This window comes from Carassius carassius, chromosome 12, assembly GCF_963082965.1.
Source record: "Carassius carassius chromosome 12, fCarCar2.1, whole genome shotgun sequence".
Taxonomy (NCBI): Eukaryota; Metazoa; Chordata; class Actinopteri; order Cypriniformes; family Cyprinidae; genus Carassius; species Carassius carassius.
Genome location: NC_081766.1, coordinates 7,751,157 through 7,773,305, shown reverse-complemented (window position 1 = coordinate 7,773,305; position 22,149 = coordinate 7,751,157). Strand labels below are relative to the sequence as shown.

Below are 22,149 nucleotides of genomic sequence, written 5' to 3'. Positions count from 1 at the left end.
AACGTGATTAATATTCATGAACCCAGCAGCTCATCAATTCAAAGTGCATTGTATATACATTAGTATGATAGTAGATTTAGTAGTAGTATTATCTTTTAATAATAATTAATATTAGGGCTGCACGATATTGGGAAAAAATTACATTGCGATATTTTATTTTTCTGCGATATATATTGCGATATGAAATCTAATCTAATTTTTTCTTACAAACAAAAATGGGGTGAGCACACTTACATTCTCATTTTAAATGATTTAAACATCGACACCATCGTGTCAATTGATTAATATGCGCGATGGAGAAAGAGCAAGACAGCGCTCGTGTTGTTTGATGACTTTGAGTGTGCGGCCGGGGCTCGCTCTCTCTCTCTCGCGCGCGCTCTTTCTCTCACGCGCTCTTTCTCTCACGCTCTCTCTCGCGCACGCGCTCGCTCTCGCTCTCGCGCTCTCTCTCTCTCTCTCTCGGTCTTTCTCTCACGCTCTCTCTCTCTCTCTAGCGCGGTCTTTCTCTCACGCTCTCTCTCTCTCTCTAGCGGGGTCTTTCTCTCACGCTCTCTCTCTCTCTCTCTCTCTCTCTCTCGCGGGGTCTTTCTCTCACGCTCTCTCTCTCTCTCTCTCTCTCTCTCTCTCTCTCTCTCTCGCGGTCTTTCTCTCACGCTCACGCGCTCGCTCGCTCGCTCTCTCTCTCTCTCTCTCTCTCTCTCTCTCTCTTGCGCGCGCGCGCGCGGTCTTTCTCTCACGCTCTCTTATTGTTAAAATGACAAATATGCATTCATTAGGCCTAAAAGTTAATTTTTACATAAAGGCATTGTGCTAGAAATATTACTATTATTTAGTAAAATGTATGTGATACTGCTACTACTGTTGAAAAAATGTATAAAACTTTATTTTTTAAAGAAATAAATCACAATATTTCTTCCATGTTTTAATTTTAATAGCAAATCCTCTTTATTTACCAAAAATAAAATGTGTTTAAATTTCAGAAGAAAGGCAGACACGCATAAACAATATCTATATAAAGTATACAATTTCCATATTTTACTACAGTAATCTTCCTGATGAAATCATACCAGCCGCCAACCATCAGAATGATTAATTGGAATCCTAATATTCTAGACTACCACAATGACACTTACAGAAATATCTACACTGGGGACAAAGAGTGTGATTGTGATCGAGATATGCTGCAAGCAGGGCTCGGACCTCAATGCGTATGAAGCAACGTCTGTTTAAATGTAAACAAACCGTTAATCTGAAGAATAAATATTGCTTGCAAATATTAAAGAGAAAATAAAAAAAATGTTACATGAAAAGGACTAGGCAACAGGTCGTAAACCATGTATTAGTGTTGTCAAAAGACCCGGTACTTCGGTACCAAGTCGGTACTAAAAAAATTTAAATGTGACGGTACCATCGTGTCAATTGATTAATATGCGCGATGGAGAAAGAGCAAGACAGCGCTCGTGTTGTTTGATGACTTTGAGTGTGCGGCCGGGGCTCGCTCTCTCTCTCTCGCGCGCGCTCTTTCTCTCTCGCGCACGCGCTCGCTCTCGCGCACGCGCTCGCTCTCGCTCTCTCTCTCGCGCTCTCTCTCTCTCTCGCGCTCTCTCTCTCTCTCTCTCTCTCTCGGTCTTTCTCTCACGCTCTCTCTCTCTCTCTAGCCCGGTCTTTCTCTCACGCTCTCTCTCTCTCTATGTATAAAACTTTATTTTTTAAAGAAATAAATCACAATATTTCTTCCATGTTTTAATTTTAATAGCAAATCCTCTTTATTTACCAAAAATAAAATGTGTTTAAATTTCATAAATCAAAAGACAAATTAAATTTTGGTGAAACTTGTTTACTGTTTTTCATAATTATACAACTTGTAGAAAAACTTTAAACACAATTGTAAATAAGTATAAAGAATGGCATTGGTTTTATTTTTAGTGCTAAAAAGTAGTTTTTTTTTTAAATTAGCATATTTTTGTGTTTTGCTTTGGTACCGAAATTGGTACCGAGAACCGTGGATTTTCACTGGTATCGGTACCGAATACTGAAATTTTGGTACCATGACAACACTACCATGTATTATAAAATGGAAAAAGAAAGGGAGAAACTGTGCAGGTGAAGCAGAAACAGAACATTTCAGCAACACAAATGAAAACACACACACGCACACTAAAAACCTGTTTCACCAAGTGTTACCCCAGGTTCAAAAATGTACAACATAACAGGCTGACATACTGTGAAAAACACTTTTGAGGTCAATTTGTTTTAAATTAGTTTTAGTTTCCCCTACTTTTTAAATCAAGTTAATAAAAAAAGATCTACATATTTTTATTATTTTTGCCATTTTTTTCTAGTCCCTTTAAAGGGGTGGTTTAATGGGCTTTTTCTAGGCTTGATTGTGTTTATGGGGTGCAGTCTATTGTGTTCATGCTTCGTTTTTTAAAAAACGCATTATTTTTCACATAATTTAGCATTATTCCACACCGATCTGTCCTTTCTCTGACAAACGCCTCAATTTATTTTCTGTTATTATGAAGCCCCTCCCTCAGAAATACATGATGGGCTGAGATTGGTCAGCTGGCTCAGTGTGTTGTGATTGGCTAAACCGCCTCTAGAGCGCGTCAGAACATCCCGCCCCTCTCAAGCTCAGAATGTGCTCCGGTTGTATTGTAAACAATGACGTCCTCTATTTTGCTTATCAATTTGAGTCCGATTGAAACCCAGAGGATATTAATGAAGAGGATCGCACAGAACATGTGCAAGCACATGTTTGTTTTTTGTTGTCTCATACTTTTAAATACGCTGTTGTTTGTAAATGCTACTGCTTCTGTTAGCTTTTAATATACTGTTTTATTCTGAATAAAGCTTGAATACAGCACAGCAACCGTACATGCGTCCATGTATAATGATTCTCATTACTTTGTGAAAATTAGTGTATAAATGTAACAGTTTTTGAGCTGATCTGACAATCTGAATGAGAGAGAGAGAGAGAGAGAGAGAGAGAGATGCAGAGCAGAATTGAGAACCGCTGCTTTAGAACATTGGTTTTGAAACTTTAGAAGACAGAATCCATTAGAAGACAGAATCGCGATTCATATATGAACAGATTTTTACATGCACCCCTACTTTTCTCTTCCTCTCTAAAGCAGCACAACATGGCCTTCGCCCCATTTGTTGCATGTTCCAGGGGTTGGGGTTTATCTAGGTTTGTGATATGACGGACCTGGGAAGAAGCTTGTTGTAGTCCCTTACCAGCCATTTTTGCAGGCATTAAACCTGCCAGAATTTTAAAAGATGATATCTCCGTTTGCATAGAACTTTCAGAGCTGCAACACTGCATATATTGTTTATGCTCAAACTGCAACATTACAAACTATCTTACATTAAAAAAGTGAAATCGCAATCCACTATTTTTTTTAAATTGTGAAGATTTTTTACCTTTTTATATTCAATAAATATTTAATAACAATACTACATAATAAATGTTATTTAAAAATTATGCAGTGTACTTGGATCGTCAACCAGATCTGTAGTGTTTACCGTTTTTTAATCAATGCTCATTACGAAGCTTTATGACTTCAGTGAAGAGTACACAGATGACTCTGGCATCTAGAGGTGTTGCGTCCCAAAATTCCATCCCAACTGCCAAGATACCAATCCCACAAAATCCTTGGATTAGCCCCAAACCATTCCTGGGATTAGAGGATTAGACCGTTATATTCCATTATCTTACACCGAGAGGATTCCTGACTCTCTTGATTTCAGCGCAAAAGCAACCAAAAAGGTGTGGGCAATGCAAGCCTGAAGACAAACACGCATACAAAAAACACAGAGCACAGGCCTCTACAGAGCTGTGACCCAACAAGGAAGCAAAGGGATCAGAATAAGAACATAATAAATCACTAAACTCAAGGACACTCTAGTAGCCGCAAAGACCTTGTCAAGACTGGCACACATGATAGTGCAGCTCTACAACACACATGAGTGCATTTACACACACACACACGCATTCTGACAAAATACTTTTTTCAGTGGAATACTTGAAAACCTCCAGTTTATAGTAACATAGACCTCCAAAAATAGTCACTGACTCGTACTCTATATTCTACAGACATACAAAATAAATATGAAGCCTATGGCACAGGTTTGATGTCTTAAATTTACCTATCTGAATAAATGTGACAAATTTGGGTCTGTTGATCATAAACTTTTCCTTCACTTTAGAAGACATGGAATATTATGCATGTGTACAGATAACCATCATGGTGTTTTTTTGTTGTTGTCGCTATTTTTAAACCCCCTTATTACTTACGAACTGTTGTTTAAAAAGAAAAAAAGACATGAAATATTTTGTTAACTGTTGCCTTGGCAACTAACTGAAACAAAATAATCTTAAGCACTAAAATTACACTGAAAAATAAACTGATGCTAAATAGAAATCAAAAAAAAAAAAAATGACAAGAGTAAAATCAATTAATTGTGTTATTACAATTTTTACATCCCTAAATGAGCAGATAACAAAATGACTATAAAAGCCAATTAAAAATATTAATAAATAAATAAAAAGTATACAAATAAATAATACTAGGGTTGGAATGACATGAGGATTGAAATATACTATTCCTTTAAGCATATTAACATAATGTTCGGAAATACAAAATGAAAAAAAAAAAATCAGAACATGAACAGAACATTTTCTGGTTGTTTGGGAAAATGGAATATTTGCATTTCTAATGGAAAGGCTGTGCATATTTAATCATGTTTAACCAAGTCATTTAAACAAGTATTACATATAAGATAAATGAGCGATGATATGCATGAAGCATTTGCGATTAGCTATTAGTAGAATACTGCAAATCACATCTTCCTCTGGAAATATTTTAGTCAAATATTTGGGTTTAGTTTTATACAAGTCAGCGCAATGTTGGTCGCTGGAATGAAATTGGTTCTATTTCCTTACAAATGTTGACATAACTCCTGAATCTAAGCGGGCCCATTCTGGGCTGTTGTCTCCATAAAAGGCTTCAGTAAAAGTTCAGTAGATAGACTAGAGGTCAGGCCCTCTGAACGAACTCTGATCCCATTATCCACTAATTCACATTTTCTTTTTATCGCTCTCATTCTGTCTTAGCTTGTGCACATGAGATTTCTAAAGCTTCTTCATCAGATGTTTGAACATAGTTTTGTAGAACTGACTTCTATACGCACACACAAAACTAACACACAACAAGTTAAAGAACTATCACTGGTCTTTTTTTCATTTTACTGATAGTCTGAAAATGGACAAATATTGGCTGATTAATAATTAAATAGCTTTAGCCAATGAAACCAATAAACCGGGAAAAATGGTTTGAAGTTAAAAATGTATTCATGATGAATTTGTTTAGCTGTTTGCTTCAAAAGAGGTTAACTGATGGACTGGAATCATGTGCATTACTTGCAGAGGATCCATTGGTGAGCAAGTCATGGAATGCTAAATTTCTCCAAATCTGTTCCGATGAAGAAAAACTCATCCACATCTTGGATGGGTTGAGGTGAGTAAACTGTAATTTTTTGTTGAACTGTTCCTTTTTGTAAGTAAAATAAGTATTCATATATTGTAAGACAAGTATTATTGTCTCTATTTATTTGTATTTAGACTAAGACAATCATAACTTGCATTAAAAATTGCATTGCAACACCGAGTCAACAACTCTTACATGACCTTCATTTTAACAAAGTATGCGTAAGCAGACATTTACAGTCAACCTGTTCTGAGCCATCCGTCGATCCTTCCCGCGGGCATCCCGGCAACAACAACTGACATTTCATTATGCCTTTCACCATTACTGAAATATTACATCTGTGAATGCACAGCATTACATGTCTGTCTGTACAAATTAAAAAAGCCCCGCAAATCTGTGTTCGTGGCAGTGGCTTTTTATGAAAGCCACTGCCTCGAAAAATAAACGGAAATAAACATCCCATACTTGTCTTTCTAATGCACACAATTACATAGCATTTGAGCATTTTTCAAAAGGACAACCAGGAAGAAACATTATCTGGAACAAAACACTCATATACACACATAAAGCATCTAACACACACTAATTCACGAGAAAACCCTCTATTCAGCTCACTTAACCTTATGGAGCGCTTGTATCCTGTGACACTTTGGTAAGCAAATCTATATAGTGTCTTTCACTAAACACCATCACATCAATAAACTTGGAGAACAGATTGAAGGTAAGCCTCGCCCCCAACACAGCTCCATTGGAGGAGAAGTTGAGGCTCAGCCAAAAGACATGTCTGGATGTCACTCACATAGTCATGGAAGGCCTTGGCCTCGCTGGAGTGCTCGCAGGTCTCACGCCGGTCTGGAGCGGCACAGTACAAATCCCAGAATACACTGCAACAGGAAACAGGAGAGAATGTGAGCATTAAATACAACATTTATGAAGTCAAACCTTTTGGAAAACACACACTACAAGCATCCTACCGCACAAAAAAACATTTACAAGCAGTCAATAAATTGCTTTGACTTCATCTGAGTGTGATTATTCGTTATGAAAGTTACATCACAGCAAAGCCAGCATGGTAAAAATGAAGTCCAGTCAAACTTGAGACTCGTAAACTTTTTCACTCGCACCCGCTTGGCACAAACAGCAGGTTACAGATCAATTAAGCCAGGGATTTCCTCAATTAAGATTCTTTGGGTCCTGCGGGGCTGTTTGGAAGGGGAACAAGGTTTGTGTCCAAATGGTATTTTAATTACTGAATCACTGAAGCTAAGCACCTGTTTAACTGGCCCAAATTAGATCGCTCCAGGTCTTCCGATATCGATTTAATGGATAAACTATAAAATCTCCTGGAATAAAAAAAACCCGGTGGTGGGAAGGCTAAAGACTAACCACCACCACCCATCACGCACATGCTGTTGCTCTCACCAAGAAACGATATATTTATATCAGACAAAACTATTCTGTGATATTAAAGACCTGAATTGGGTAACATGTTGATATGACTGCTTTCGTGCCAGTGCAGGAAATTATTTGTGTTTTTTTCTTGCAAACATTTACCAGGATAAAGAACATTCCTGAGCACTTGTACAGCAAGTGAAAGTGTTACACAGGAAAAGGAGAGAAAGAGAGGATAAAAATGAGGTACCCTTTGTATGTGGGAGAAGGGAACATTAATGGGAAGAGGAAACTAGAAACAGACATGGAAAGACAGAGAAAATGGAGGGAGAGAAAGAGGGGGATAGGAAGTGAGAGAGAAACATCTAAAACTCCAGATAAATGGCTAGATAACAAAATGTAACCACAGACTTACACAATTTAAGGTGATTTTACATTTATAAAATGGCAAAATGGCAAACTTCTAAATGCACGGACACTTAAATGTTAAACTATAAAAACTAAATAACCCTTAGAAATACCAAAATACCATATTGTTTCTATTGTACAGGATAATTGCAAATTACAATGGTTTAGCCACTGTTTATATATAGACATTCTGCAAGATGTAAATGTTTATTTGACTTTGAATTTCTAACATTGAAGTATTTCATATAAAGTTTGCCCATACTTTGGACAACTTGGTTGGAGCTCTTTTTTTCTATATTTAAAAAAAATGATCTATTCCTCTTAATAACCAAGCTGAATTTTCAGCAGCCATTCCTTCAGTTTTCAGTGTCACAAATTATTCTAATATGCTGATTTGGTGCTCAAGAAACATTTCTTATTATTATCAGTGTTTGAAACGGTTGTACTGCCAAATATTTTAGCGAAAACCATTACACATTTGTTCAGAATTCTTTAATGAATAGAAAATAATATTTTCTACCTTTATAAATGTTTTTACTGTCACTTTACACCAATTTAATGCATCCTTGCTGAATAAAAGTAATAATTTCTTAAAAAAAAAAAAAGATTCACTAAACCCAATTTTTTTGAATGGTACTGTAATTTGATATAGGGAAAAGGGTCCCTCTAAAACCAAATAAACTGTGTAGCAATGATTTACGGTTGACTCGTACACATGGTCTAACCTCAACACACCACCTGCAGGTTTGCCCGAATTATGCCAAGGCGCTTCCTTGTGAGTCATACAACGTAATGACAATGAGTCGGGCTTTACGCGTGCCTCTGATGCTAATTAGAGGGAACTACATTCTCATGTTAATAGATTCTCTTAAACACTAAGCTCTTCTCTGGGGGCAATTAAGCCAGTCCTAATGGTGAAGACAATACGAGACACAAGCAGGGGTAATACGGCCACATCCATACGTATATGGACCTTACAGCGCTTTCGCATGTGCATTATTAGGAGTACAGTAGTATGTTATTTGCATTTGAGAAACAAGATAATCCTGACCCTCGGGCAGCCACTGACCTCAGGTACTTGAACATCTGCATGGCTTATGGCAAATAACGAAATCATGACAAATAGGAAATCCTCTCCAAATGAACCTGAGCAATCTTAGAGAAGCAATTACAGGGGAGTCGTGAGCTTGGCACATTCGTGAAGTTTCGTGCCAGCACAAAGAGTTACAAGGCACTAACAAACAGAAGGAGAGGTTTAACGACTCAAGTTCTTTCCTCGAATCTGCACTCATTCCCCTTTATCCTATACGACGACTGCCGAATGGTGAGTTGTCTTGACCCACTGGCCTCCCGCTGGCCCTCAGTTTGTCATTGGTCCCCGATCAATGGAGAAGAATATAACCAAATTGGGCCAGCAGGGGATTCGGACACTTGCCACAAAGGGGAACAGTATGCAAAGAGTTAATCTGTGTTTGGGATCTTTAACAGGAACAAAGGACAGCAGCAGAGACAAAGGTTGGTGAAAGGGGTTTAGAGGAGGGATGGGCATGTCTTTGCCACACCATCTGGGCTTTTGTCTGAAGGAGTGGGGTGGGAGAGCCAGGCCCTGGCAGACGTGTCTGACCCAATAATACACCCCTGGCACAGGTCAATCCACAGCAGGTTTAACATACTGTTTGACGGCTGTTTCACAGCCAAACGTAAGTCTGGATTAGTATAAATCAATACAGTGAAAGAGAATACAAACAATCTTGTAGATGGTCTGTAACAGATATACTCTCTTTCACGGTGGAGTCGCTTTTGTATTAACAGTGAGGATATTTTCAGGTTAAGTGTATCATTCATATTTTAACTTGCCTTGTCCAACACAAAAAAAATGCATTTAAAAAAACATTTAAACATTTTTAAATTGACATTTTTTATATTTATAAAATTGTTAAAAAAAGTATATTTATTATTATTATTACTATTATTACTATTATTATTTAAAGGCACATAAAAGCATTTATTGTCTGGACATTAACGTATATTGAAAAACATTACTATCTGATTTGTTATTTGCAACACACTCTTTGCAACACAAAATCTCATAAGTCAACAAGCTAGATGTACTGTACCTAGCTGACAAGTTTACAAAGTTGACAAGCAGAATCCTTTTTGTTGAGTCCTGCAGGTGCAATGCGATAAAGTGACAAGCAATAAATCTTATCCTAAGTTTTTGCTTAAACAAGCCATAACGAGCGGCTAATGACAAGATATTTGAGGTCTGGATAACAGTAGGAGTGATGCTTGCCTTAGTAAGCACTGCTAAAAATGTGCAGATGAGCTGTAAATTCTGTAACTTCATGCAACATTTGAGCTTTCAGCAAGGACTGAAAAATAACTTGCACTGTGCCTAGATCAGACAAGATGTCAGAGAAATGTTGTCCATTTTTAAATACACACTTATTAGTACTACTTTAGCTTGCACACAGACAGTAAGACAGTATGTTTAAAATATAAATAAAACACATAACACTTACCACCACCATGAATGGAGGAATCCAGGAGGCTCCCCTAGCGTAATGTTCTTCTCCCATCGGATCTACAACAAGCAGTGAGAGGGAAGAAATGAGAAAGAGAAAGAGGGGTTTTGAGACTGTAGATAATGTAACATTTTCCTGTCAGACGTTGCACAGTCTGCTCTCTGACCCAATCCAGAGCCCATATATCATCCTGTTTTCTCCACTAAACAACAGACTTGTTTTCCTCACATCCTTCTACGACACTAGAGCTTAAAATGTTAAATACAGAGAGGAGAAAGTCCTTCTGGGAAGCTCTTATGTACAAGTTATAATTTCAATGTGAAATGCATTGAAGTAATTTTGATCTGAATATTAACAGAATAATGATAAATTTATTTGCCATGCACGTGTTATAACCCTTAAGTCATTTCCAACCATTTCAAAATGTTCTATCTTCTGTAGAAAACAAAAGAAGATATTTTGAGAAAAAGTAGTGAAAGTTAATGGGGTCCAATGTTGTTTTGGGCCCATCTGACTTACATTATATGGACAAAACCAGTTGAAACATTCTTCAAAATATATCTGTTTCGCAGAAGTCAGCGTCCACAATACAAACAGTTCATAGTGCAATGGTTCCGCCATGATTGACTAAGTAAGACACACCTGATTTGGAAAGCCAGGGCTCCAGAAAATCCAGAGATTTCCATCTGGTAGTTACAATGTTGGTGCCTTTCACATGCCCTCATTTACTACTGCAAAATGATTTAAAGGTATCGCATATTCTTGCTCAGCCCCACCCTGGTCAATCTACTAATGTGGAGACCTACAGCTCATGACCCTCAAAATTAATCATGGCTTCTGTTTTTCCAACACATCATTCAGGCTTTGGGGCTCACTTTCACTCCCCATCCTTTCTGCTCGTGTGGAAATGACCAGGGCGACTCTCATTAAAGCCATAATCTCAGTGTATTTAAGAAACATTCTCCTTTGTAATTGGTGAGTAGAGGGACCTGAACTGACCGTGGAAAGTGTGAGGACAGAATTAGCCTATTATAACAATTATATGTGGATGATTACACAGGAAAATGTAGTGAGAAAAAAAGAAAATCCAAGAGGATAGAGAGGATGATTTGTTCACTGCAGCTGAAAGTGGATTACCGAAGCAGGTCTGAAGGTTATGAACACATTATCAGTCAATTTCACCTCGTCGGCCTGCCAAACGGCAAGATAAACATCTGACCAACTTGTGGTGCTTTTGAGAAGTGCTGCAGAAAGTCAGGAAAACAATGCCGCCACGCAGCAGAGATGCCGCCAAGCCAACAGGGAGGAAAAACACCCTGGGGCTACATAGCAATGGACGGAAATGACTGCTCACAAACAAACAGCAACTAAAAATTCCTGCTGTTAAAAGGCGTATCATAAACAGCTATTACCTAAAAATATATGATGGGTAATTAATAATTTTGCACATGGTTGGTGCACAAATACTGGTGCACAGATTCTGAGACAGTAAAAATATTGAGAAAAGCAAACGGTTCAGCATAGTTAAGATCAACTATACATTGATGCAGAGTGTCAATGTTCTCATTAAAGTGAATACATTAAAGTACGATATTTCCTGACACAAACAACAAAATTAGGATTCTAATGTTCTCATTTAAATGTGGAGCAAAAAAAGTTTAGAAAATGTTACTGTGGCAGTACAGCGCAGCCGCACAACATCCCGCCCCATTCAAATGGAACAAGTGGATTCAATTAGGATTTTATAGCATTGCAGAAAAGAACAAGCTTGATAGAAAACATGCTTTTGTAAGTGATACCATATCACCACAATTATGTATTTTTATAACTAGAAATTTATATTTATATTAATTGTTTATAAAAAAGGCAGCTTGATGGATGATAATTTACAAGTGTTTTCTAACTAAAATCTGTACTAAAGTCATAGAATCTAGTCAAAGAATCTAAAGTGTGTGTGTGTGTGTGTGTGTGTGTGTGTGTGTGTGTGTGTGTGTGTGTGTGTGTGTGTGTGTGTGTGTGTGTGTGTGTGTGTGTGTGTGTGTGTGTGTGTGTGTGTGTGTGTAAAACCAAAGTCTTACCTCGGAAAGGAAGGTCTGTGCTGATTTCTGGGCCCCAACATGCAATAAGTACTCGTACACGTATAAAGCTAACCTATAAGAGAACAAGAGAGAAACAGAAGTTTTATTCAGGGCATGATGATAAGAACATTTTTTATATAAACAATAAACTTTCATATACTTCATTCAATAAAAAAAGCAGTGTGTGTGCCAAGTAGTTTTAAGTGTATCTGATTCTGAATTTTGCATGATTATCTTTGTAACACACTGACATCAGACTTTATGACAAACTTTATGAAAATCAACTAAGTTCCATGTGCAGATTGCTATATGTTGCTGACAATTTATAGCATAGGTTTTCATGCAGCCTTAGAAGGTAGCTGCTTATGTAGGCGGTTTGCAAGGTTTTAGAACAGAGATATAGACTTTCAGTGCCTAACTGTTTGCTGTCACTCTAGTCTGGATATCATTCAAACAGTTTCAGAAAGAAAATCAGTGACTATAATCAACAACAATAGGGATTGTTGATTACACAAGTACACATACACATACAAAACACCCATCAACCGCAGCGGACGCATGTGCGATCTCCACAGCCCGTTTGTACTGTGAAAAGAACAGAAAGATCAGCCAAAGCATGCATAGCTGGAGTTGTCACTGCAATCTGACGGCACCATTGTGGTTCTTGTGTTTTTGTCATTTTCTGTATCCATTATGTCTGTTGTTTAGCCGCTTGGGCTAGCAATTACTCAGCTCCCAGTGTACCGCAGGGCTGAAACTGTACCATCCCTCTGCTCCTATCCTTTCCTTTTCCCTTCCATCAGCCATGAGAGAAAATAGCACTGCAAAGCTCTCCTGGCAAAATTACATTCAGAGACCAGCACAATTTGGTAGAAACACAGCTTTAGCCTAGCTGCGGCACATTTGGGCAAAAACATTAATTTCCACCATGGGTAAGGCAATGCATCCACAAGATTGACTATTCCATATGGATGTGCGCTGATGTCCAAATCTGATGTTTCAACAGAGAGATAACAGGTTTGGTCATTTTATGTAATATTGAACACTGATTACACAGGAAAGATGACTTCTAATAGTTCACTCAAAAATGAAAATTCTGCCACCATTTTTTTACTCATGTTCCAGTGATATTTTACAAAATTTGATTGGAATACTGTTTTTTGTTCATACAATGAAGGTCAGAAGGGTCCAGTGTTGTTATAGATCCCACTTACTTGTGTAAATAAAAACAGCTAAAACATTCTTCAAAAAATCTACTTTTATGTTCCATAGAAGACTATCCCTTTAAGATTGTTTTGGACTTTTTCCACTTTTATGAATAGATACAGTAAGAGGAAATGGGAAACAGAACATGTTGTGAGCCAGATTCGAACTTGAGCACCACAACTCACAGTGTTTTGAAGCATGTGTGCTAACCATTACTATTTAAGAATATAAAAACCATTGGCAATTTTGTAATCTAATGCAGGGTTTTTACTGTTTTCGAAAACTATCAAAAACATTTTAAAAAGAAATAAATCTTTGAAATAAAGATTTAAAAAATAAAATTATATATATTAGGGGTCACCCCGAATAGTTGACGAATCGATGCTTTGATTCGAGGAGCCTGATTTGACTACCAATCTAACAGTCGCGGGGTGTTATTGATTGATATATGGGGGAGCTCAAATGTCTGATTTCACATAGAACTACCGGTTTTCTCCTAATAAGTTAATATCAACCTATTATGATAAAGCTGTAAGAATCTGCTTCAAATTAATATTTTAAAGTGCGTGAATAAATCCAACCACCCCTATAGATTTATGTTTCCCTTGCCATAATCCGTGACGACAGAGGAGCATCTTGGCAGCAGGGATTTAAAACTTTACCAAGACTCAAACTAGAGCTGCAACTAACGATTATTTTTTCGATTAGTCGACTACTCTAACGATTATTTTTATTACAATAAATAATTTATGTTCTTTTTTTGATTAGCTAATGAATCCTTTGGATAACTTTACAAAAAAATATAAGTACAACTTCTAATATAATATTTCAACCTTTATTCGATTTCAACCAATGTGGTTGAAGTTTTTACAGTATACATAAATAAAGAGGCAAAGAAAATTATTTTACTATGGTAAATATTAGTTTACGATAGCGCTTATAATTAAACCACAGTATCCACAAATTTACAGTTGTCTGAGATGTCATAAAATGTTCTTTAGCATCACAAACCATAAAATGTAGTCAGGGTTCTGCTATGGTTTAGCATGGTTTCCAGAGATCTGGAGCTGATTCTGGGTAGCTCGGTGGTCTGTGACTTTTGTCTCGCGGCGCGCTGTCTGTTAAGGGGCCGTTCACATATCGCGTCTTTTGCACGATCAAGTTCGTTATGTCCAATGTAGGCGCGGTATGCGCGCTCATAATGGAAGCGACGAGCATGCGAAAACAGGCACGTCAGCACCACATCGAGTTAAAAACATCTAAACTTTTCAGAATGCTGCAAGCGAACCGCGGGTCATGTGACAAGAACTAACCAATCAGTTTCATCCTTTCCCGTAACAACGTTGAGAGCTCAGTTAAGATGAAGGAACTGCTGATCATAGCTGTATATGGATTGCCATTTTGAAATAAATTTAGTAGCAGAGATACTGCAAGCGATTTTTAGTGTTGCAAATCCATTTATCCTTTGCTGAAATTTCCGCGTCTTCATGGAGAAAGCACGTCATGGTTGCTTAGCCACGGCAGACATCCCAGGGGCGCAACTGCCCGAGTGCTTTGGAAAGAAGGAGAAAGCGGCGCGACTAGCGTTTTTAGGCGCGATATGTGAACGGCCCCTAACGCGTATTCGAAACCCTCGCCGACACAGACTTACTTTATGTATTTTTTTTATCCTTACTTCAGCCGCTACGGATGATCATACCAATAACTTGTTATCTTTACAAGAATATCAGAATCATGCAATGAGCAAGTCTGCATTTATTAGACACTTAATAATATCACATCAGTTTGTACTTTTAGAATCGCCGAATCTGCTGCGGTCGTTCCATCACATCTGCAGCAGAGACCTGAACCAGGAAGTCGGTCATCATATCACACGGTAACCAGTTAAACCGTAACACCGGAGAGCGCCAGGATGTTTTCCTCTGAGGTGCTCGTGCATCGCATTTGTGCTGCCGTGGTACACCATATCGGTTTTTCCAAGGGAACAAATGGCCATTTTATTTGGCCTCAGTTTGAAGTATTCCCATACTTTTGATAACAGTGGTCTCTGTTTTTGTGATAGAATGCAATTTTCTCCATTCCCAGTATGCCATTACGCGAGATGTAAACAGTGTGATGCGTCGACGCATTTCACGCATGTCGACGTATTTTTGTAGTCGACGTAATCGATGACGTCGACGCGCCGTTGCAGCACTAACTCAAACTGACACAGGCAGAGACTGGATTTTTTTCGAACAGGTAGACTACAAGTGATTTCAGAACATTTCAGCTGGTGTATATATATCGTGAATATATTATTTACCTGACATAAGTTGCATTTGGTTTTGAGTCAAGCGCTTCATTGTAGTACTACGGTGATATCTCTTCAGCACACAGCGCGAGCAGGTCAAACTACAATGCAGAATATTAATAACTATGACTGGGACTGTTATATACATACTATTATAATGAGAAGACCATTTTACTAAAATGCTATGAATTTTTAGAGTTTAGCTGCTGTATTTCTGCACATCTTTTCGTGAAGAACGCGTCCTCAAAAGGAGTTCACATTCAGAGCCCCGCAGACATGTTCATGTGTATTCGGGCCCTTTTTGCAAATAGCCTAAAACGTTATGTTGTATAAATAACGAAGCGTATTCTATATGAAATTATGAGTTGGATCCCATTGATTAAAAACTTGCTATCAAATGCGTCACTCTACTTGTCATCTTCAGCGTGCCCAGCTCAAAACAAAAAATGCAGAACATTAACTGCTAATGTTTTAGGCTAACATTATGGCAAGAGCACTTTTGTGTAAAAAAAAAAAAAAAAAATGTTAATTGTTATGGTTTCGCCGATGTTAAGTGTTAGCTATCTGTTCATCAGAACATAAAACATTATTTACCCCATTTATATCTGCAAGGTGTTCATTCCCTGTGTGTTAAAATCAGTAATTATGTTAGTCGAATGCCTGACTTGACTCTTGTTAATGTATTTTGCCCCGCCCCCAAACATATGATTCGACTGTCAGTCAAATATCGGCAAAATTCAAAAATCCGATTCGACTATGAAAATCCTTAGTCGGGGACACCCCTAATATATATATACAGTACAGACCAAAAGTTTGGTAACATTACTATTTTTAATGTTTTTGAAAGAAGTTTCTTCTGCTCATCAAGCCTGCAATTATTTGATCAAAAATACAGAAAAAACAGTAATATTGTGAAATATTATTACAACTTAAAATGATAGTTTCCTATTTGAATATACTTAAAAAAAAAAATTATTCCTGTGATGCAAAGCAGAATTTTCAGCATCATTACTCCACCCTTCAGTGTCACATGTAACATCCAGTCTCACATCACATGATCAGATCATCACATGATCATTTAGAAATCATTCTAATATTCTGATTTATTATGAGTGTTGGAAACAGTTCTGCTGTCTAATATATTTGATGAATAAAAGGTTAAAAAGAACTGCATTTATTCAACAACAAAAAAATCTAATAATATATATTCTAATTAGAGCTGAAACAACGAATCGATTTAATCGATTAAAATAGATTATTAAAATAGTTGTCAACTAATTTAGTCATCGATTCGTTGCTAGATAACTTTTATTTGTCGTAAGCGGCTCATTTCGTGCATATTTCAAATCTGCGGTGACCAAAGTGTGGCAGTAATGAGCCACCAATCCACAAAGCCACAAAGAACTAACCAATCAGCTTCATCCTTTCCCGTAACAATGTTAAAAGCTCAGTCAAGATGAAAGGAACAGCTGATCATAGTTGTATATGGATTTCCATTTTGAAATAAATTTAGTAGCAGAGCTACTGCAACCGATTTTTTGAGCTGCAAATCCATTTATCCTTTGCTGAAATTTCCGCGTCTTCAAGGAGAGAGCACGTCATGGTTGCTTAGCAAAGGCAGACGCCTCAGGGGCGCTTCTGCCCGAGCGCTTTGGAAAGAAGGAGAAAGCGGTGCGCCTAGCGTTTTCCACGCGTTTTTAGGCGCGATTTGTGAACGGCCCCTAAGACTTTCATTTGTGCAGATTCTCCAGTACAATGTTGTTTGCAAATGTTTAGTCGTAAAAGCTGATAACATTGCTTTTTAACAGTTAACATTTAAAGCTTTACAAACATGTTCTGTGATCAGTTTGTCGTTTACCAGTTCAAAATTCAGTTGTGCAGCCTAATTATGACTGAATGAGAGAGGTAAATGTTTAAAGATATTTGAAATGCACTTTTTTTCTAAATTGTGTCCAATTTTTTTTTCTGGACAACCTTCTGATGGATTTTACTTTAAATTGTGAGTTCCATTCAGGTTTCATGCCATTGGCACTTTTTTCGAAGGATTGTTTACAATTTCACAGCAAAAGCTTTAAAGCTGTTTCCCAGTAAATAATAAAATACAATGCACTGCAATTTTATTCTGTTTTATCCTTATTCTTCGTGAAAATATGTTCTGAAAGATTCCTTAATAAGCTTTGTTCGGGATGTTAAACTACTTTAGGAGCTCTAAGGACTGCCATGGTGAAAACATTATTTGAAATCTACTTGTGAAATTTCCTAGAGTATAGGTCAGTGTTCTGATTGCAGAAGAGTTCGACAAAGGATTACTAACACAATAAAACAACTCCAGGTATATTTTTGATGAGGATATGACAGTGCAAAATGGTTAAAATCTCTTAAAAATCTATGCTGAAGGATAAAGACCATTTATTAATAATTTACTTGGGGAAAAAATGGAAAAAACTAAAATATAAGTACATAAACCGATTAATCGATTAATCGTAAAAAATAATCGACAGATTAATCGATTATCAAAATAATCGTTAGTTGCAGCCCTAATTCTAATAATATATTTTCTTTACTATCACTTTATCAATTTAACACATCCTTGCTGAATAAAAGTATTGATTTTATTTAAAAAAAAAAAATACTGACCCCAAATTACTGAGCAGTAGTTTATATTGTTATTACAAAATATTTATATTTAAAAAAACATAGCTTCTTTTTTTTTTCTTTTTATTCATCAAAGTATCCTAAAAAAGTATCACATGTTCAGAAAAAATATTAAGCAGCAGAACTGTTTCCAACTTTGATAATGAATCATCATATTAGAATAATTTCTAAAGGATCATGTGATAATGATCCTAAAAATTCAGCTTTGCATCACAGAAATAAATGATAATTTAAAGTATAATAAATTTAAAAACAATTATTTTAAATTGTAATAATATATCACAATATTACATTTTTTTTCTGTATTTTTGATAAAATAAATGCAGGCTTGAAGAGCAGAAGAAACTTCTTTCAAAAACATTAAAAATAGTAATGTTTCCAAACTTTTGGTCTGTACTGTATATATATATATATATATATATATATATATATATATATATATATATTCGAAGGAAAACTTAAACTAAACTAAAATTAGAAAAGTTGCCTTGGCAACTAACTGAAAAAAAGTTTAAAGGGATACTCCTCCCCAAAATGAAAATTTTGTCATTTATCACTTACCCCCATATTGTTCCAAACCCGCAAAAGCTTTGTTCGTCTTTGGGAACCCAATTTAAGATATTTTGGACAAAACCGGGAGGGCTTGTGACTGTCCCAAAGACTGCCAAGTAATTTACACTGTCAAGGTCCAGAAAAGTATGAAAGACGTCGTCAGAATAGTCCATCTGCCATCATTGGTTCAACCGTAACATTATGAAGCAATGAGAATATTTTTTTTTACGCAAATAAAACAAAAAGACTTTATTCAACAATTCCTTTGTCAACAGTCTCCTCGGTGTCTCTCCACATCACTTAAACTGCCTACTCTCTTCTGTGTCAGCCGCGCCACAAAGATGTGCTGTTTCTTCGTCTATTTATGCTTTGATTTGAAAGAAAACAGTGCATCCTTGAAGTCTTCTTCGCTTACAAACAGTATGTCGTTGCTTCATAAACGTTACGGTTGAACCACTGATGGCAGATGGGCTATTTTGACGATGTCTTTCATACTTTTCTGGATCTTGACAGTGTAATTTACTAGGCAGTCTATGGGACAGTCACAAGCCTCCCGGTTTTCATCCAAAATATCTTAAATTGTGTTCCCGAAGATGAACTAAGCTTGTACAGGTTTGGAATGACATGGGGGTAAGTGATTAATGACAAAAATTTTATTTTGGGGTGGAGTATCCCTTTAAGATCAAACACATCTGAAACTATTTCAAACCTAAATAGTACTATAAAAAAAATAAAAAAAATCATCATAAAAAAATAAATTTCATAAAACTGAAAATATAAACATTTCAAATTGTAATAAAAACTATAATAGTATATATGATTACTAAGATATATGATATATGATACTAAGATAGCACTTTTTTGATGGAGCCTTCTCTCCAACGCACATCCAGTGGGCAGAAGCGTGTATTTGTGTGTGAGCAGGAAGCTTTCCCAGGCATCAGCGAGGAGGTGAATGAGTCAGTGGAAGGAGGCGCCCAGGGTGGCAGGCTCATAAATAGCAGAGGAGAGCTCCCTCTGATCAGCCAGTCAATGACTGTGATAAAGTTGTATGAAAGACAGGGAGGAGATCCAGTGCTCCATCACTGCACAAACACTGATGCGCGAGAGTGACCAGAATGACAATGCCTCCCACCGAGAGACAGCGATGGAGGGGGAGTCAACGACAACAGTAAAACTGTGGAAGAGAGGTTCAAACAAAGTCCAGTTAAAGGTCCTACTGCCACAAAGGATCTACAGAATTAACATGTCAGCAATAAACTTAAGCTACATTTCGGTTTACCGTGACAAACAGAAGCAGGGGTGGGCAATATGGCAAAAATGTCATATCATGATTTCCAATCTTATCACAGTTAATTTTTTATGTTGGCTTTTAAAGGGCTAGTTCACCAAAAAATCGAAATGCTGTGATTGTTAATGCACCCTCCTATCAACCTTTCAATGTAAATAATGTAAATAACAGCCTAAATAAAATATTTTCTGTATCTTAAGCTATCATACCTTTTTTTTACAAGACTTGTATTAAGCTGCATGATTCATATGGACTCACATTACGAAATCCTTTTATTTGTTTTCGTTTTTTGGAATCCTCGCATAATTATTTATTTAGCAAAGGCCATTTCAGTGAATATCATTATACATTTCAAAGCCTTACATTTGAACTGCACCCACGACACTCATTCAAGCTTTGGTAAAGAGCTTAGTCAGGAAAAATATTTAATTTTACATGAATGAAAATGAGGCTGTTAGTGTATAGTCACACAGTACCTCATTATATTTAGGTGTCACAAAATTTCTCAAAATTATCTCTGGTAGCCCTTCGGCCAGGCACTATTCAGATTTTGGTAGTGTGAAATAATTTTAACTATCCCAGATAAAAAAAAATTATAAAAATGGATAAGAGTCCAAATGTCATTCAAAAACATTTTTAAAACACAAATATCAAGGAAGTTTCAATTATTGGATTGTTGGATTTCAAATTAATAGGGGGTAAGGGATCAAAAGTAACTATGTATTTGTTTTATGGATGGTAACTAATATTATTACTGAAATCTTATTAGTAATGAGTTACACTACTAGTTAGTGCAAAAAGTAATATTATTACAGTAACTAGTCACTAGTAACTACTAGTTACTGCCTAACACTGGTTCTGAAGAAGTAAAAACCACAGTTACATGTCTCTGACTGGCATGACCAATTTAGTCAAGTCAACTGTTCACTTCGTGATTTGCTAGTGACTAAGCTCACTACCTGTCTTACCATTAACAAAAGGTTTAGGAACACCAAAGGGGTTCGACCTCTGGGCTTGAAGAAAACATCTAGCAGCTGCCATCTGCATAAATATGAGGGAAGCACGAGATGATCTGGATCACACAGTGGATTCCCAGGAGTTGGCTTATAAAAATTTCATGGCAGGGAGGCCCATGTGATCTGGGTGGAGGGGTGTACTGTGTGCTTTGGTACAGGGTACCATCACCTGGCCCTGATGCATTATTGAACACCGTTCATTCAATTGCGCCTTCAAGGAGCACCTTGTGTAGTTGTCAGAAACATTGAGTGCGAGAGCCAAGAACAGGGCCTATGGATTCCTACAGTCCTGTCTGGAAGCCCAAACACTTAGAGACATCACAGAGGGATGGGAACAGGGAACTACAGCTGATGGAACGAGACAATGAGGTGTGGGCAAGAAGAAGTGTCAAGCCTGGCTGCAAGACCAGACAATATAAGCAATGCTGAGATAAAAAGATTAGGTTTTGACTTACATTGTAATAAAATAATAATAATATTAACAATAAAAAATTACATTACATTACATGGTTTTCACACAGAACTGGGCTACTTTTATAATGCTGCTTTAGTCTATGGATAGATGGAGTCTGAGTCATGGGTTGACTGAGATGGAACTCTGTGGAAGGAGGTTCTGACACCCGGAACACAAATTCGGAGCAATTGGAGCCATTTTCCCCCGGAAAGCCATGCAGCCAGGCCAGACACTTCTTCTTGCCCGCTTCTCATGGTCTCATCCCATCAGCTGTAGTTCCCTGTTCCCATTCCTTTGTGATGTCTCTAAGTGTTTGGGCTTCCAAACAGGACCTAGTTTTGAATACCAGTTGGGCTGATTTATTAAATTTTTTTTAAGTAGACCTGGCAACCCTGGCTGCATTCAATTTTCGCTGTTGCCTTTCCATCTATGCAATTTTTCCACTTGTACGTGACCAACTAAGTAAAAATATTAATTTTAAACTAATTCAGTTAGAAAAGCAATGCCTACATTTGCTAATTTAGCAACATAATTGTTATGTTGTAGATACTGTTCTTGCTTATAGCACAAACAGTGTTAGAAAGGCTACAAACTGAATATGAAACGTGCAAGCAATAGTAATAGTGATTCTTGGTCTATCAGGTACTGCTAAAAACAAAAAAAGCAAAACATTCTATTTTATTTTGAAACACACCATTCAAATCCATCGGTCATTATATGCCAGGCTCTCTCATATCCAAATGGTGGTGTTAATGTATGCAAACCTGATCAGCAAAATTTAAATGGTGCG

The 22,149-nt window shown here is 37.0% G+C and overlaps 1 protein-coding gene across 3 annotated transcripts in view; it reads right to left on the bottom strand.

Annotated features, from left to right (window-relative positions):
* LOC132154670 (single-stranded DNA-binding protein 3-like) overlaps positions 1–22,149 on the bottom strand; it is a 71,162-nt gene that overhangs the window by 44,624 nt on the left and 4,389 nt on the right. For all 3 annotated transcript variants that reach the window (XM_059563317.1, XM_059563315.1, XM_059563314.1), the window contains exons 2-4: positions 11,896–11,968; positions 9,815–9,876; positions 6,292–6,376 (exon numbers count right to left, since the gene is read on the bottom strand). In XM_059563317.1, coding sequence (XP_059419300.1) covers positions 6,292–6,376; positions 9,815–9,876; positions 11,896–11,968 — 220 coding nt within the window. The remainder of the gene's footprint in view (positions 1–6,291; positions 6,377–9,814; positions 9,877–11,895; positions 11,969–22,149) is intronic.